General features: G+C 38.2%; 1 protein-coding gene across 19 annotated transcripts in view; it reads left to right on the top strand.

Moving 5' to 3' along the window:
- The window catches only part of ATP2B2 (ATPase plasma membrane Ca2+ transporting 2), a 409,505-nt gene that overhangs the window by 348,664 nt on the left and 43,428 nt on the right, over positions 1-17,413 (top strand). For all 19 annotated transcript variants that reach the window (XM_027701197.1, XM_027701186.1, XM_027701198.1 and 16 more), the window contains 4 exons: positions 6,136-6,377; positions 6,912-7,146; positions 13,049-13,228; positions 14,926-15,013. In XM_027701197.1, coding sequence (XP_027556998.1) covers positions 6,136-6,377; positions 6,912-7,146; positions 13,049-13,228; positions 14,926-15,013 — 745 coding nt within the window. The remainder of the gene's footprint in view (positions 1-6,135; positions 6,378-6,911; positions 7,147-13,048; positions 13,229-14,925; positions 15,014-17,413) is intronic.

Genomic DNA, 17,413 nt, shown 5'->3' with positions numbered 1-17,413 from the left:
AGGGGGGCTGCTCACGTGTAGAGAAGGCAGCTCGTGAACTAGAGATTAACAACTTCCAAATGTATAACTTCATTATTAAACAATTTTGTTGGTGACATTTTTGATCCCAGCATTCCGATTTTACATCTCCTGTGAGTGTTTCACTGTGCTTTCACTGTAGGTTGTCCGGATGTGGAATGAGTTAACAAACCAATGCCTGTCACAGCATTTGGAATAAATTACCATGGGTTTGATGGGCTTATGATGGTGGCTCCTGGTGCCTGCAGTAAATAGTGAGAACTTGAGGTGACTTAAATGATGCACATTTTCCCAAGAAATGGAGCTACCGTGGATATTAGGGGTTTTTTGGGTGATGGGAAGCGAAAGGAATTAGCTGCTATATCCCCTTTTCCCGTATTTTCAGAACAGAAATGTGGGAGACACATGAATACAGGGCAACACTGGTGAAATTTCAGCCATTTATTTATTTATGTGATCTATTTATTATTTACCTCTCTACATTCTCCTTTGTTTTAGTCCTGTTTTGTGCTAGGGACTACTGCTGATGTGATTGACTACTGACACACATCTGTGTAAAACCATTTTTTTTTTTCTTAATCCTGTTCCACCCACCAATTGTCAACTCAAACACCATTTGTCCTCCTGCCTGTGACGGTGATGTTTAAGTGTCTAAATCATGCAGGAAGTATATATAAAAAAAGGACAAGACTCGATAATACAGGGGGAATTAACTAACCCCCCTTTTCCTTTTGCCATCACCTTCTTTTTGATTCCACCTGTCTGAAAATATGTGGCACCATGAGAGGTAAATGTTGTCTTTTTTTTTTTCCCTGACAAGTCTGGAAGAAGCTCTTCACAATCAAAGCCTATGATGTTTTATTTGAGTTGAGCAGTATTAGCATTTCCAAAAACATATCAAATGCCACCCTACAATATTTTTCTGGCTTCTGTGCAGCAATGTATAAGATCATTGTGTACCATGTGAAACAAACCCTGTTATATTTAGAAAATATGTCCAGTCTCGGTTGCTACAGCATGTACAGCACCTGTTAAAGAGTTCCCAGACGATTTTATTGTCTGGTTTAGAGCCAAATTCCAAATGTTTGTACAATAGGCCTTTGTAATGATAAATGTGCAATCATTGGACCCCCAAAAAAGGGTGCAAACTGGTCAAAGTCAGGAATTTAGAAGCTCACTTCCTTAAGGGATGTGGACCTCTAGTTCTTTGGATTTGAAATCCTTTGCTTGAGATTGAAATGAGGGAAAGGAAGAGACCTGTATCAGTAAAATGTATAAATATTTTTAATCCTCTGAAGGCAAATTTAGTAAAATTTAGTAAATTTGGAGATAAATTTACTTTCTGATGAAAGGCATAAGAGTGAATAGGAACACCTACATCAGTCTACCCAGTGGTGTGCAAAAGAATAAGAAAAACCATCAAATCTTTAAACTTTTAAGTGTTGGGCTTTAAGTGCAGTGAGTGAGCTCAGGACAGTATGTAAAGTCAGGCACCAGAGTCTTCTGGTGCCACAGTGATTACACAACCAGCTCCAAGTTGGTAACTGTTCTTTTCAATCCCTTACGCTGACCCCAATTCAAACTGACTCTTGACTTTATTTTAGCTGAATTTCGACAGCATTGTACTTTGCAGTGATGATTCTGAGCTGTGAAATGGCACGTATGTTGTCAGATCTGTGCTCTGTATAAACCAGAGGCAGTTTCTTAACCAGTAACATGAAAACCCTCAAAATTCCAAACAGTCTGAGGACAAACTGTGATCTCCCCATCAGTCAGGTCAAAAATATTATTTAAGGTCTGTCCTCAAGGGTTGCAAAGATCAGAATCTGCACAAAGACTAATTTTTATTCCTGGAGACCTTTATGGAAATAAATTCATAGCATTTTAATGGGGCACAGCTGATGCCAGGTGTTTGTAGTGAAACTGTTCTTATCAAAATCCATGGCTTTTGCCAGTTTTCCTCCCCATCCCACCAGAGGGGGAAGGGGTAGTGAACAAGAAACTCTGTGATATTTGGTTGCCAGCTGGGGTTAAACCACTTCTCTGGCACCAGAATCCCAGGGAAATCCTAAATGAAACTAGACCAGCTGATGGCTGGAATTATTGTGTTCTTATTGCCAACACACCTCTTGAAATCTTTTCCCATTTTGTAATTGGAAACTTTATTGAGCCAAGCAAAGTTTTTCTTAATCCTTGGCTAAAAAGAACTCCTTTAATTCTGAAGTTTTCCTCTAAAATAAACAGTAATTTTTAAATCTATCTTGATTTACCTTGAAGTCAGTTGAGGAAACAAGTATCTACAAAAAGCTGAAATATTTGATTACAAATGCTATATGTTTTTATCTTGCTTTAGATGTCTTACATTAAACCCTTGGTTCAAATTATGTAATGAATTTGATAGTATCACAGTTTTTTAGTAGTTCTTTTTTCAGTGCTAGGAATTAAAAATATCACATGGTTTGAACAGCTTTCATCCCTCTTGGTTATTTTACCTTTTATATACATCATGTTTAAATATACATTTAATTCCATTTTCTCTTTCATTTGAGTGAATAGATTATGGAGTGGAAATCTTTTGGAATTTAATTTTGAAAATTTTTGTTTTCCTCTGTCTATTTATCTGTTGTGGTTCTGAGTTCTGAGTTCTCTAGCAAAGCTCATTTTTTATCTTAATAAATTGGTGTATTTAAAGGAGTAGTTCAATCTGTAGAACACAGGAGAATTACAAAAAAACCAAATTAAGAGTTTAGAAAATATGTGAAATCCTAACATTTTAATTTGGAAAGACTACTTGGATCTTCTTGCAAAGTCCTCTCTTTCCACATCAGAAGGGGCAATGAGAAAAATGAGGTTTAGAAGTGTTATGGTAAAAATGAAAGCACTATAATTTCCTAATCTAATTTTAAATATAGAAGCACTCTATAAATTACACCCACATTTTTATCTTCCTTCCTTCTTAAAACTCGTTTATTAGTCAATTATTTTTCAGCGAAATAATTCTGAAAATTCCCTTTGTAATCCAAATTCACTGTCAGGTCAATACTGGCTTTGGATTGGTATTTTTAAGCCTCAGTAACACAGCTGTACTTTGACCTAGAAACCTATTTTGATCTGGTGGTTGTAACAGCTCTTATTTAAACATCTGTCCGTGGTTTCTTTCACACGAGAGTGTTTGCTCGCGATTGAAATGTTACTGTCGAATAACACAAAGGCTCGGAGGAGACATTTGAAAAAAAATTTTGCAAGGATCAGGGGAAAATCATGATTGGAGGAAGACACTGGTCTCTTCCTGGTAGAAGATGGTAGAGTTTGTAGCTGATTTGTACCTTGAAGGAGGTCCTTCATTGAGCTCTTAAAAACGTCACGATTGACCGAGCCCCCACTGCCAAAGCTCCATTTCCCTCCTCTGTCGTCAAAGGCTTTTCATCCTTCGAGGAGTCAATGAAGTCGTCCCTACTTAATTATTCAAAACAAACCCTTTGGGCTGCCCTTGGAATTGTTTTCCAAGCACCACGAACGGAATTCGGCGAGAAATAAATTTAGATAACGGCCCAGCAGGAAGTTTCAAAGGCAGCAGCTCCTGCAAAGGGTTGTCCAGAACAATCTGCGAGGAGCCTGCATTTGGCGTGTGGATTTTGAGCTGAAACAGTGCAGGGAAGGAAATGCTGGTTGCCAGCTCTCACCACCATATGCTTTATTATAATGTGATGTACAAAGAATATGGAGGCAGCAGCTGCTCTGGAGGGAGGTGGCCACTCGTTAGGTTTTGAAACCTTTCCGAAATGTCTGCTCCTTTTCTTTTCACTGGTATTTTTCCCCCCCCCCGCTTACGTATTTGCATTGAAAAGATGTTCCCTAAAAGAAATCTATTTTTAGGCCACAGTAAGAACAGCAGAATGTGATCTACTTTTTGCTGAAATAAAAATGATTTTGGAAGGGCTCTGATATTTAGGTTTTTTATGTTGTGAAATACAGGCAGATTTTTGTTTTCTTGATATCCATTCACGTCAGGGCATGATGAAATCATATATATAAATCAATTATTATCTAGGATTGTATGTCTTTCATTGGTTTCCATATGTGTTCTAGTGGCCTGATCGCATTCATATTTAAGGCATTTTCAAGATTCACTGACTTCAGTGGCAGAGACAAGCAAAGCATCAATGAGGATTTAGGTCTAAAATGGAAAAAGTTGGATATGATATGGACAGAGGAATTGATCTTTCCCAGCATTTCCACCCAGGCAGGGAAGTTTGATGACTGTTCCTTTGAGAAACCTGAAGTCCTTGGCACGTTTCAGGAACTGTGTAGCTGCAATGCCATGAAAATGAACCTCATTTATCTAAACAACACTGTATTTTAAAGAGTATTTTTTGACTCCTAACTGAGAGTTTCTTATCTTCTGAATGCAAATCCTTCTGGATACTACAAGCACTTGCATTTTGAGCTAGGGATTCTTAAGTGAATGTGAGAATCCACTGGGAAGTTACATCACAATATAATGAGATTATAGCAGGACAAGTTGTTATAACAGATAATAAAACTAATAAATCATATTGTCATTTTTACTGCATGCTAGTGTTTTACATTGACCCTGGAGTAACACTCAAATGCCATTGCAAGACCAGTGTGGCCCATATAACTCAGTAAAACTGATGGTTCATAGAGAAGAAAGATGTTACAATCCTTTTCAGGAGGATAAATCTCTTTGAGACAAAGATTTTTAGGTTATTCTGTATTGTTCACCACAGATGCATATTCATGAAAAAGAGATGACAGTAATCTATCTGTCACTAGGTATATGTTCTCTTGGTGATAGAAAGATGGTTCTTATGGAAAAAATTCATGTGTATTTGCTTACTTTAGTTCTAGAGCAGTTTACTATTATCTGTCTGACCTTCATTTTTCAAGCCAGCTGCAGTTGGTGGTTGTCTGGAACACTTACATACTAATGCTTACTTAAAAGATCCCCTTTTCCCTCTTTGTGGCTGTACTTGTAGGAAGAGGCCAAATCTCAGCAGAATTACTGATTCTCAACTTTAATCATTCCCTACATAAGCCCTCATCCCACTGAGGGATGACATAGGGAATTCCATTTACTTAGGAATCCCATTTCTGATCTAAACTGGATTTTAAAGTCTACAGTGAAACTAAACTTGGATTCTGAACATAGTCCTGCAAAATGTGAGGTAAATGTTTAACTCACATTAATGATGACTTACAGTCTTGTCTTGAATCCAAACCAAATCTGTTTTCAGTGCAAATTAAAGCTGTGAAATGGCTTCTTGTTTTGGTTCCCATAAGAAAAGTTTTAACCGTAGCTCAAGGAACACTTTCCTAATTCTAGTGAGCATAACAAAATTTAAGTTATCAACAGTCTGTAGTTCACACATTGGGCCCTTTAAGTCAATCTGGAGTCTTGACAACACAGGAACATTTGGTTTGGGGTGTATTATGCTTCCAAGAAAGTTTGTACATGAAATGTTTGTTTATATTTTGGATGTGAAGGTAAAGCCTTCCTTGTCCTAGAAGGACTGAGAGTTATCAGGAGTTGCACAGTGTTTAGAGTACTCCATTTTTTTTCCAATACAAAGCATTTCTTGTCTGAAGCAGCACACTAAAGTGTGGTAATTCTAAAAATGGGTACTTTTAGATGTAGACCTATTTTTTACTGTTGTGGTTGGACGCACATTTATTTTTACATAAAGATGCCTGCTAGGAAAGGAAGGACAGAACTTCCTTTAACTTACCGTTGTAACCATGAAAATCAGCAAACCAATGTAACTCCAAGCAAGGGAGAAAAGGAAATCCTCAGTTTGCAAGAAGTTGAATTACTTGGTTTTGAGCCTAAAGAAAGTCACTTCATTTTTAATTATGTATTGCCTGACCATCACAAGCTATTGAGCTGCCAATGGCTAATTTAAAAGAAAAGAAATGCAGGATGAGATGTTTCTCATTGTGAGCAGCAATGCTTCAAGTCTGTTAGAGCTTTGTGGATTTTTTCCCTGCTTTTATAAACTGGAAGATGTATGGCTGCACGGTTTCAGATCTTAGACTGCACACTGTCTCCTGCTTCTTATTAGAGAAATCAATGTCTAAATCTTTTCTTCTCTTCAGCCACCAGAAAAAGAGGGTGGGCTGCCTCGCCAGGTGGGCAATAAGACCGAGTGTGGCCTCTTGGGATTTGTCCTGGATTTGAAGCAGGATTATGAGCCTGTCCGGAGCCTCATCCCTGAGGAGAAGCTCTATAAAGTTTACACCTTCAACTCCGTAAGGAAGTCGATGAGCACGGTTATTAAAATGCCAGATGGCAGTTTCCGAATGTACAGCAAAGGAGCCTCTGAAATTGTCCTCAAGAAGTAAGTTCAGTGGATTCATTGCCTTGTTTTTCCAAAATGCAAAACATTCTGACACTAATAAGTTGGGAATTTTCAAATTTGGAATTTACTACTTCCACCAGAAATATGACACGCTTTAGTAGTATAAGGTGTTAATGTTCTTTTCCAGTTTTTTTTAAAAGTACTCACTCTTGCAAAATTGGCCTGTTTTTATCATTGGCTGCCAAAAATTTGGGTCTAATTAAGTAGTTTACAAAGGGATTTTTTACCTTTAACCTCTTTGGGAAAATAAATATTATTCAATTTCAGTATGTTTTAAGCCCATTAATTACGTGGGTATTGAGGAAATAATGGATGAAGGGCACTTGGTGTCTCTGTAATAAGTTACAAACAAATTCTCTCTGATATTTAAGTAGTGAATCTTCTAGAAATTTCCACTAGAAGCTTAAAACTTGCCTTCAGATTAGTGTCGACTGAAATGAGCTGATACAGGAAGATGCTTTTCAGTACTCATGCAAACGCAGAATCAATCTTTTTTTTTCTTAAATAAAACAGATGTTCCAGGATCCTCAATGCAGCTGGGGAACCTCGTGTCTTCAGACCACGGGACAGAGACGAAATGGTGAAGAAAGTCATAGAACCCATGGCCTGTGATGGACTGAGAACCATCTGTGTGGCTTTCCGAGACTTTTCCAGCAGCCCAGAGCCCGACTGGGACAACGAGAACGACATCTTATCTGACCTGACTTGCATTTGTGTTGTTGGCATTGAAGACCCAGTAAGGCCAGAGGTATATCAAATTCTTATGTTGTAAAGCATTTCTCAGAGAGCTGAATATAAATTGAATTATGGGTTTCTTACAGGTTTTATCTTATTCTTTTCAATTAGTTCTGTCAAAGAAGATGAAAGGGAGCTTTAGAAACAGGTTTTACTTGATAAAAGGTCAAATTACTAACCTGAACAGATATTTAAATAAACAGATCAACAGATCAACATATCAACAGATATTTAAATAAAGAAATATAGGGCTTTTTGATCTACAGGATGGAGAGGACTTAACCTTCTGTCAAGGAGTAGTACACGGGAGGACAGTAGAAGTTTTAAAATGCCCCCACACATTAAAGAATTTTCCTTGTAGTAATTCAGTGATGTGCAACTCTGCAAGCAGAGACGTGTAGTCATTATAATTGCCATGACTATAATGGCAACATGCTCATTTTCTCCAGAAATTGGAGTTTTGTGGTTTACTGTAACAGTTGCCACTTCACTAATGGTCTTAAAACTGCACCTGATGACTACTCAGAAAAACTTGCTTTTAATATATTTGGACAAGGAAAGGCTGCCATGGAAAGGCTGAAGGTTTCATGGATACTGTGCTTAAATGGCTTCTATAAATACGACTAAAATTTCAACTCAGCTCAACTGAGAAAATCAGTATTAGGTGTTCACACTGGAAGCCTGTGCTGCTACTACACTTGTAATTTATATTACTCAGTAATACCAAGGGTGGAATAGGAGGTAGAAACTGTTCTGACCTATATATATATATGGTGCTTGATAATTAATATTGACAGTGGAGAATTAATTCAATTTTAGAGTTTAGAAGCAGTGAGAGAAGGTAAGTCCCAGAGCTGAAGTGCTGAGTGTACAGTCCAGGTGTTTCCACTCTCTTTGCTCTGATCCTGCTGTTACTTCAGTACACGATTAGTGGCTGTGGTTTGCTTTGGAGTGAGGTCATGGAAAGATAACTCAGATTTTTCTTGTCAGTTCTGATGCCGCACAAAAAGTAGTTTGTTGCCCATCTTTGTCTCTTTTGATTCTTCTGTCTCGTTTTATGTTTTTGTTGGATCTTTTTAACCACGTCGGAATTTTTGTATTTGATTCACTGAGAATTGGTGACAATTCTAGACATATTAGGGTTGGGGTTTTTTTAACTAAAACATGAAAATTATAGATTTTTCTGACTTATTTCCCTGAGTTCTTTATAAAGTAGGTTTTTACAAACTTGTAAGAGCTGTAACTTTGGCAACTAACACAATACAACTACAGGTACCAACATAACTGTTCTTTACCTGATAATGGACATTGCTGAGTGTTTTTTTCAATATCAAGGTTGTAATACAAAAAAAAACTTGCTTAGGTGAAAACTGTATGATAAACTCCTTATCTCCACTAACACCAGATAAACAGCACTCACTTTATCTGTCATCAGATGGTCTCTTGCTGCTAATCCATCTGTCCCTACGCCTGACATTGCAAGCCTTGAAAAATGTTTTAAAGCATCCTTAAGAAGTTGTGTCTGCAATGTTCCTTTAATGTTTTAGCTCATAAATATATATATAACTCAGAAAGATTTTCTCAGTGACCACTGGAACTGTCAACGAGTCCTCTATCCCTAGAAAATCAACTCATGATACATGTTAGAAAACAGCTTTAAGTGTGGTGAGGTATGGTGTGACAGACTGAGGGATTGTATAGCAGTGGGATTTGCAGTTATTATTGAAAATAGTTCCAAACTATCCTTTCGTGTGATTGTTATGAGTGTGTTTTGTAAGAGAGCTGCTCTCATCTCATAGGGAATAATTTCTTTGGAGCTTGAGGTAAAAGTGAATAACGCTGCTAAAAATGAAGAGGTCAAATCTGACTGCTATGTAAGGAATCAAAGGAGATGAAGGCAGGAAAACATCTTATTTCTAAAGAAATATTTGAATAATGTATTGAATTTCTTGTGGTTTAACACCAGAATATGCAGTAACACTTCTTACTTCATTGTAAGACATACAATCAAATATTTAGAATTTCAGCATTCCAGCAAATGTTGGTAAAACCCATCTGGGTTCTGGGACTCTGTGCTTTGTTTTGGGTTTTTTCCCCACCTTATCCCTTTTGACTGTTTCAAAGTGATGATAACGTCATGGGAACATCTAACGCAATGTTTAAATAATTGCATCTAACACAATGTTTAAATTATTACTATTATTACCACTGTACACATTAGTGAAAAGCAGTAGCTGTACCATAGGAAAAAAGAAATGAACTAAAAAACCTGGAGCCAGAATACAACTATAACTTTCAGAAAACCTGTCTAGATACGGAATGTCTGACTTGGTTGGAATATCATAATATACATGTATGAAATCACCATTGTTGATGCAAATTCAAAGATGTTGAGCAGTTATAAGGAATATCAATATTTTGCCAGAATTAAGCCCAGTCATTGATAGAGTCACCATTGGAGTGTATGAATTTACAAAATGCTTTCTCTATGGAAAAAAAAAAACAAACCACAAAAATTAGAAATACTACTACAACTACTGTTTTACTGATATTCTCAGCATTCGTGGATATCAGAATTTATTCTGACAGAAGTGATAGATTAGGTAGTTCCAATGAAACAATCCAATCTCATCATTCTGGCAGCCTTTATCTTCACTTACATTACATTCCCGTGTTTCTTGGGGAAGGCTCAGTTTTTCCTTTTCCCTAAGTTCATTGTTGGAGTTAGCACATGGATAATGGTGTGTACAGAGCTGCTGTGGTACACGGCTCCTGTGCATCCATGGAATGTTTCCCCTTGGGAATCCCTGTGGGGTCAGTGGGGTCCTGCTGCCGTGGTTTCAGGGGTGATGGTGCTGCATCTGTTCTCATGGTATTGCTGGGAGCTTTCTTGCACTCACATCTCCTTCCATGCATTAAAAGAAACTATTTGCATGAATTCTTCATGGCATCCAGCAACTGTCCAGATTTGTCTGGAATGCCAGCCATGGACGCCTGTGGCTTTTGCATTATTCCCAGGTTAATTCACACACCAGTTTATTTGTTAGTAGGAGCTGGATTTATCAAGCACTACTTGCTTGATATTTATATACACTCTGTGTGAGGGTGTTTTTTTATTTGTCTTTGATAAATACACAAGAAGAGAACAAATAAAATGATGTCTTGTTCCTGCAGAGATCCTCTGTTGATTCTGACAGCCTTTCTGGCTTGATTTTAATGAGTCTGAACTGCCTTACACTGATTTGCCAATGAACGCCCACAGTCTGTTATTTCTGGGAGATGAACATAAATCACTTCCAAATTCTGCCATTTATTTGTCACCTGATTCAGAAAGAGATTCCTGCACTGGATACTTTATGCATGCACGCATGCATTGGAAGTTTTTCTTTGCAGACAGAAAATAAACCAAGATATTGTACAATGTGTACTCAAGCTCTGCAAAACTGATGGAAAATATCTGCTTCCACTGCCCACTCAGTCTGCCAACACTCTTTCTCCCTTACAGCAATAAAAAAATATGAACAATATTTTAACTGTAATTACTGTACACAGTATTAAATCAGATACCACCCACCAGCTGTCCAGAAAATGACAGAAGAGGAAGATGGAATGATTTCTCTCGTTATAGGCGAGTTTGAGGTGTATTTGGAACTGGCTTGTCCTACCATGACCTTGTTTAATAGGACTGGCACTTTGTGGGAATAGACCATTTTTTTCTGTTTGCACTGTAATTTATTTTTCTCCTTCATGGTTCATACACTGTTCTGGTTTTCCAGATAGTCATCTAAATCTGTCATGTCCTATGCATGAGGGTCACCACAGTTAAAGTGGATACTAAGGGCATTTCAAATTGACAAATGGGATATAGTCAGGATTATTAATGTGGAAACTGGGTAGATCAGGAGTCATTTGCTTAAGTAATAGATTTAATCTGATTGTACATTCCTGTCTAGAAATCTATTTCATAACGTTAAAGGGCTTGAGGTCCAAATAATGCTTCCAGGGTACAACTTGTGGGAAGAATATTCTCAGTGAGAGATGAGGGAACTGGAAGATAAAACTCTGTCCCTGAATTCTTCCCTTGGTTCTGTAATTTGTATTGACAGAGCCATTCTGCAAACAGCACGTTCTGGGGACACATTCTGAGAGTGGGGAGATTTTCCTTGTAATCATGGGAAAAGCACTATTATGGTCCTCAATTAGGTGTTGGTTTAGTGAGGCATTTTGGAAAATAGAAGCTTCGCAACTGCCTGTAATAAATACGCAGAAAAGTGGTGTGAAATTATTCACTGATTAGGATAACCATGATCTATGGTATGGTTTAAGGGTGAACAATTTCAGCCTGAGATATTCAGCTTTTGTGGCCCCAGGAAATCCTTAGGAGTGCAGAATTTGCCACTCTGGCTCAGAGCAAGGGTTGTCACGTAAATGCAGTTTCCTGCCCTCAGCAGTGTCACATCCTTGTGGCCACAGAGGAAATTAAAATATCTAGAAATGCACAAAATTAGCAGTGTAAGCTTGTAGGTGGTGTCTCCTTTTCTTAAGATTTTTCACACTAATAGATGAGATTAATCCACTCTAATTGGCATTGAGTTCTGCAGTATGCTTATATCTATGACAGAGGTTGTGATCAACAAGGTGCACTGAACTGGCAGCAGAATATAGACAGGCTTTCATATTAGCCAGTAATGTCCATTTTATTACCCTTTCTAAAATAGTTTAAAAAAATATTTATTTATACACACACACACACACACATATACATATATTTATATTCATCTGTTCTTTAGTGTCTTCTGAACTAAGGCAGTTCATTTTCCTGTAGCTCTGTGAAGGGCTTCAGTCATCATGATGAGTCCTTAGACTCTTCTAAGGTAAAAAAGAAATTTAGAGAAGTGGTGATGTGTTGAACATACTTATTCAGGCTGTTCTTGATGTGTTAAACACATTTCTTATTCTTCCCTGTCAAATAATATTGTTACTTTTGTCTTAAAAAAATAATGCTTTCATAATAATGTAAAAATATCCTGAGACAGAACTAGTTGGTTAGTGATATTAATTTGTAAATGATCATGAAGTGTGATATAGTTTAAGGGATTTTTTTCCCCATCTGAAATTGAGCTATAGACGTGGAGCCTTTCTATAGGCTTCATATACCCAAATAGCTGCATTAAAAGAGTTTTATTTAAATGTTAGGAATTAATCTCCCAGCTCTTGTACATTTTAATTATGAAAATCTTTCTTTTTTTAAAAAATAAGCTGTATATGATGCCAAGTCATTATACAGCTTCTGTATTAATCTTGCAGACCCTGTTACACACTGAATACTCTCTCACTGTGCAGCAGGAAAAGTTAATCTCATGCAGAAAGGAGCAGAACTAAAGTCATGTTTCATTTTTAAGGTTTTGAGATACAAAAAATATGGATGTGATTTTAAACCCCTATGTTCAGAAATTTCACCTGTCGATAAGCACAAATTAGTGTGATAGTGCTAAGCTACAATAACTTTAAAAACAATCTTATTGAAAGAAAACTTGGCTCAGAAGTCAAATAATTGTCTGCATAAAATATGTGTATTCTGCATTCATATTTTCACGTATGTTTGGCTCAGCATGCTGTACTTTGCTGCTGAAGGTCAATAAAACTGCAGAGCACTCATTTGTATTCGAGTCAGGAGAAACTTTAGGCAACTGATCTAAAAGATGGGATTTTTTGCTTCTTCATGCAAGGTTTGCCTTGCCCGTGGTGTAACCTCAATTCCCTAAGAGCCAAGGAACAATAATAAGCCATAACATGTCTGAGTTCTCTTTTTGCTTCATGAATTTCTTAGCCTCGAAATATTCCAGCTGGGAACACCTGAATGGCACTTCAGCTCTTATCCGGGAATTTTCTTTCCCGCTCTCTCGCCCTGGCAGGTCCCAGAAGCCATAAGGAAATGCCAGCGAGCTGGAATCACAGTCCGCATGGTCACCGGGGACAACATCAACACAGCCCGGGCCATCGCCATCAAGTGTGGGATCATCCACCCGGGAGAAGACTTCCTCTGCCTCGAAGGGAAAGAGTTCAACAGAAGGATCCGAAATGAGAAGGGAGAGGTAATTCATAGTCTAAAACCATGAATGTATGTGCTGGTTTAAAGGTAAACCAGCAGGGGAAATGAACTCAACTCAGAGATTATAAATCAGAATAACAATTTAATAAAATAATACAATAAGTACGATTATACAGACAAACAGTTGGTTTTAACCCACAAAACCCAAATGTACAACCCAGCACCCTGGGGCATGAACAGAGTGGTGTTCATTGGGCCCCCTGAGCCCAAAGTAAAAGGAGAGGGGAAAAAACCTGTTGGTGAGAGTGCTGGTGCAGTCCGGTTTAGAGTGGTGATTGCAGTCCGGTTGAGAGTGGTGGTCTCAGTCTGGTTGAGAGTGGTGGTCTGCAGTCTTCCTCTGGATCCCACGAGTGGTTAAAAAAGTCCCAAGACTGTAAGATTATATATCCTCCAGTTCAGGCAGGAATGCCCAGTACCTCCCTCAGGGCGGGGAGTTCCACACTGGGTGTGAGGACAGGAGCACCCTCCTATCTCACAGTTCCACACTGGGTGTGAGGACAGGAGCACCCTCCTATCTCACAGGCCTCTGAACACCCAGTTTACAGCCTGAGGAGTTGGGCTGCTCTGGGCAGAGGGTGTAAATGGTCTATTGATAACAGTTTCTGGGAAATGGCATGGAAGGCTATAGAATACGCAGTTTTGGGTTACACCCATACAGTGATGAACTGGTCCCAGCTGTTCTAAATAGGACAATGTATTATCAGAAACCAGTGGGAACACTGCAATATTTCTCCTGCGCTGGCGCGTTCCTCGGATGGGTAAAGGTTCCTTGGAAAGATTGCTACTGCTTCCTACCCCTGGCCTTTTCCAGTTCAAAATAGCAGTGAAATTCCAGTCTTTACTTTTCCTGATGCAGAACCAGTATCAGTTCAATGCTGGCCTAATTCTGAAGTTTATAGATCCAGAGCACTGGTCTACGAGAAATCAAAACTAAGCACATTAAAGGTTTGTGGTAAGGAGGAGAAGGGTCTCAACAGCAATTTTGCTCCTAAAAATGCAGTCTGTTCTGAGAACCAGCTCCTCTCATTTCTTTAATTTATTCCACTTTATCTAATGTACTCACATTAATGATTTGCATAAAAATCTATTCTTCTGAGGATTTTTAACCCCTCATAAATGATGGAGCTCACACACAGGATATTGGAAGTCAGCTCTAAAAAAGTAAAATCTATGCTGTCTCTTTGAGTCCCTCATTAATGAGTGGACACAGTCATTTACTCCTTGCATTGATGGATGGAATCCTGAGAATGTTGGTATGTGCAGCAGATTTGTCCTTGTTCCTGTTGCTGTACAGAGAAAATTTTGCCATTGTTGGTGCCAAATGAAGAACTTGGATTAAAATGAAGAGTAGAGCAACAAACTTGTAAACATGTTTGATAAGCTTTGAGAAGTTCCCCAATCCTATATCTGCAGTCATGTGGAATTATCCATAAAGATGTTAAGAAATGCTGATTATATACTGTGGCAAAATTTCCCTGTGTTAGTCAACAGCTGAGCTCTGGCAGTAATAAACTGCTTTTTTTGAGCTTGATGACTGTTGCAATTTCCCTGTGCTTTTGGAGAAAAGTTGCAGGTTTGAGTAGTGAATTGTCAGATACATAGACACAGATATATTATGCATTTTGCTAATCACAGGTTAATTGTTTTGGGGGGGTTTTTTGTGTGTGTTCCCCCTTCCAGATTGAGCAGGAGCGGATTGACAAAATCTGGCCAAAGCTCCGGGTTCTTGCTCGCTCGTCCCCCACGGACAAACACACTTTGGTGAAAGGTGGGTGGAAACTGCCTTGGTGTGTGGAAATTAATGCCACAGTCACTGCAGCACATCATCTGCCTTGTAAAGATTTTACTGTCACAAATATATCTGAGTTGTTACCTTTAACTGCACATCTCTCCTTAACGCGAGGAAGTTTTCTCGGTAACCAGGTCACTGCTGTTTGTGCTCGACCTCAGCCTTGAGATGGAAAATAATAGGGAACTCTTTGGCAGGAGTAGGAGAAATACCAATAAGATGTTTGGCAAGTAGATAAAGGCAATCTCGTATTCGCCTTGTGACTTTGAATTGGACTGGAATGAGGCTCTAGATGGGAAGGGAAAACGTGTGTTCTCTGGTCAGAAAGCAAATATTGTTGAGAAACAGGGTGTTACTCATATCAGCAAGAGGGGACATAGATTTTATAGTCTTTGCCTATACCTTTAAGATGAGAACGAGAACAATCTTAGAGTGAATCAAGTCTCTCAAGTGCATCTCCTCTCCAACAATTATTTTTAAAGAATATTTCAAGATAAAGAAACTTCTCCTGTTACAATAGCAGATTTTGAGATGGTGTAACTGGGAGCTGCCCCTGTTAGCATTACATGAATGGAGATTGGGATTTTGAGCCAATTCCCTATTCCTATAGACTCGCTGACTGTATGATTTGCATTGGCTTCCTTTAGATTTCTGAGTCTGTCCTGCAAAAACTGCACTGTACAAATTACGTTCTCTCACCGTGCTGTCTGCAGATGGAATGCTTCTGTAAAAGAGGGATTGGTTTCCAGTTTTCTTTATAAAGCCTTTTTCATAACTGTAACTCGCAATTTTTGATGACTTGACATCTTATTCTGTTGACTTTGAAGCTCACACTTGAAAGCTGATGAAACCAGTTTCTGATAGCAAAAACGTCATTTTTAGCCATGCTGGGATAGGGGATTGGCACAGGTGGAAGAACCATTGGCAGATGGCTGTTTCCTGGCTTCCTGATGAAGAAAGAGCTGGATTATTTTGCTAAGGCCGCAGAAGGTCTGGAGAGCCCCTTCTTAGCAAATCTTGGAGGAGCTAAAGTTCAGGATAAGACCCAGCTGATCAGTGACACATTTTCAGTTGGTTGACTACTTAAATAATAATTCACGTTCAGATAGGGAATCGTCTGGGTGTACAAGATTTCCTTGCTGTGACTCCATACATGACTGATTACAAAGGCTTTTGAGCATTATGGAGTTTTTAAAAATGTCTGAATGTCTTTAGAGCAAAAGTTCCACTGTGAATTTCAATATTTGATCAGTTGGGTCCTTTGGGATTGAAACTGGTGAGTGTGAAGAGCTCTGGAAACATTGAAGTTCTCCTGAACAATCCATATCTTGTAAACCCTGGCACTGATGCTGGATAGGGCAGGTGGAGGCACACTGTTTAATGTCTATCTCCTCCTTTTCCATGTATGTTTTATAATATCCACAATTTATTAGTGCCGTAGTAAAAATGTATAATTTATAAATGATATACATATTTGGTGGAGATGTGCTGGAAAACATTTTACTGAAAGGTGCTGAGGATTGAAAATGTTTGGAGAGCATTAGTAGCTTCATATATCTGGATGAAAACAGCACAAAGTCAGCTGAAGTCTCCTCCCTTCACTTGTGCATATAAAATCCTGTCTTAGACCTCTTAAAGAACAGAACTTGTACAGCCTAATAGTTTATTTGTTTCAGAAACGCAACAATTTGGGTTTCATTAAGTGGAATAAATAAGTCCCTTGGGAGTAGTCATCTGAATGATTCAGGATTTTCCCTTAAGAGGAAAATAAAACCTTTGCCAGGGAAATTGAAATCAATAGAGAGCTGAAGGAAATAAAAAAAGCAAGAAATTGTTGATGTTTTATAGCATATGCACTTTGACAATGCCAAAGATATTTACTACTGAATGCCATGTGCAACTGATACAATTAATGTTTTAAAGATGTGGCAAGGTCAAGTGATAGAGCAATTAAGTATCTAACGAAGTTCAAGAACAAGTCTGTGGAAATCATGATAGAATTTTTTTGGCTGGTAATACCCCAGGGGCCATTAAAAGTTACAAGAAACTATTTAAATGTTCACTAGTTTTGGGCCTCTTGTTAAAATGTTGTGTTTTTCTCAGACACTTGAGGGATCAAGAGGATTTTCTCTCCTTTGATGTATTCTATCTGCTCTGGGCTAAAAACACACATCAGAAAATAAACTTTTTTCATATTTAATTTTTAATGACATGCAGCTGCTGGAGGGAATATTTTTTTTCTTGTTAACATAGCACAATCCTACCCAGCAAAAGGATCATTTTTATTTTTCATTTTTGTTTTTACTACTGCTAAGGGACTAGAGAAAGGTATGGTTCAGCATTTCAGGCTGGGCACACAGTTGCTTTCAAATATTTATG

Source organism: Neopelma chrysocephalum, unplaced genomic scaffold (assembly GCF_003984885.1).
Source record: "Neopelma chrysocephalum unplaced genomic scaffold, ASM398488v2 Primary Assembly neopelma1_151, whole genome shotgun sequence".
In the NCBI taxonomy this organism is placed as follows: Eukaryota; Metazoa; Chordata; class Aves; order Passeriformes; family Pipridae; genus Neopelma; species Neopelma chrysocephalum.
The sequence above is the reverse complement of the archived record's forward strand: the minus strand, read 5'-3'. Positions and strand labels throughout refer to the sequence as shown.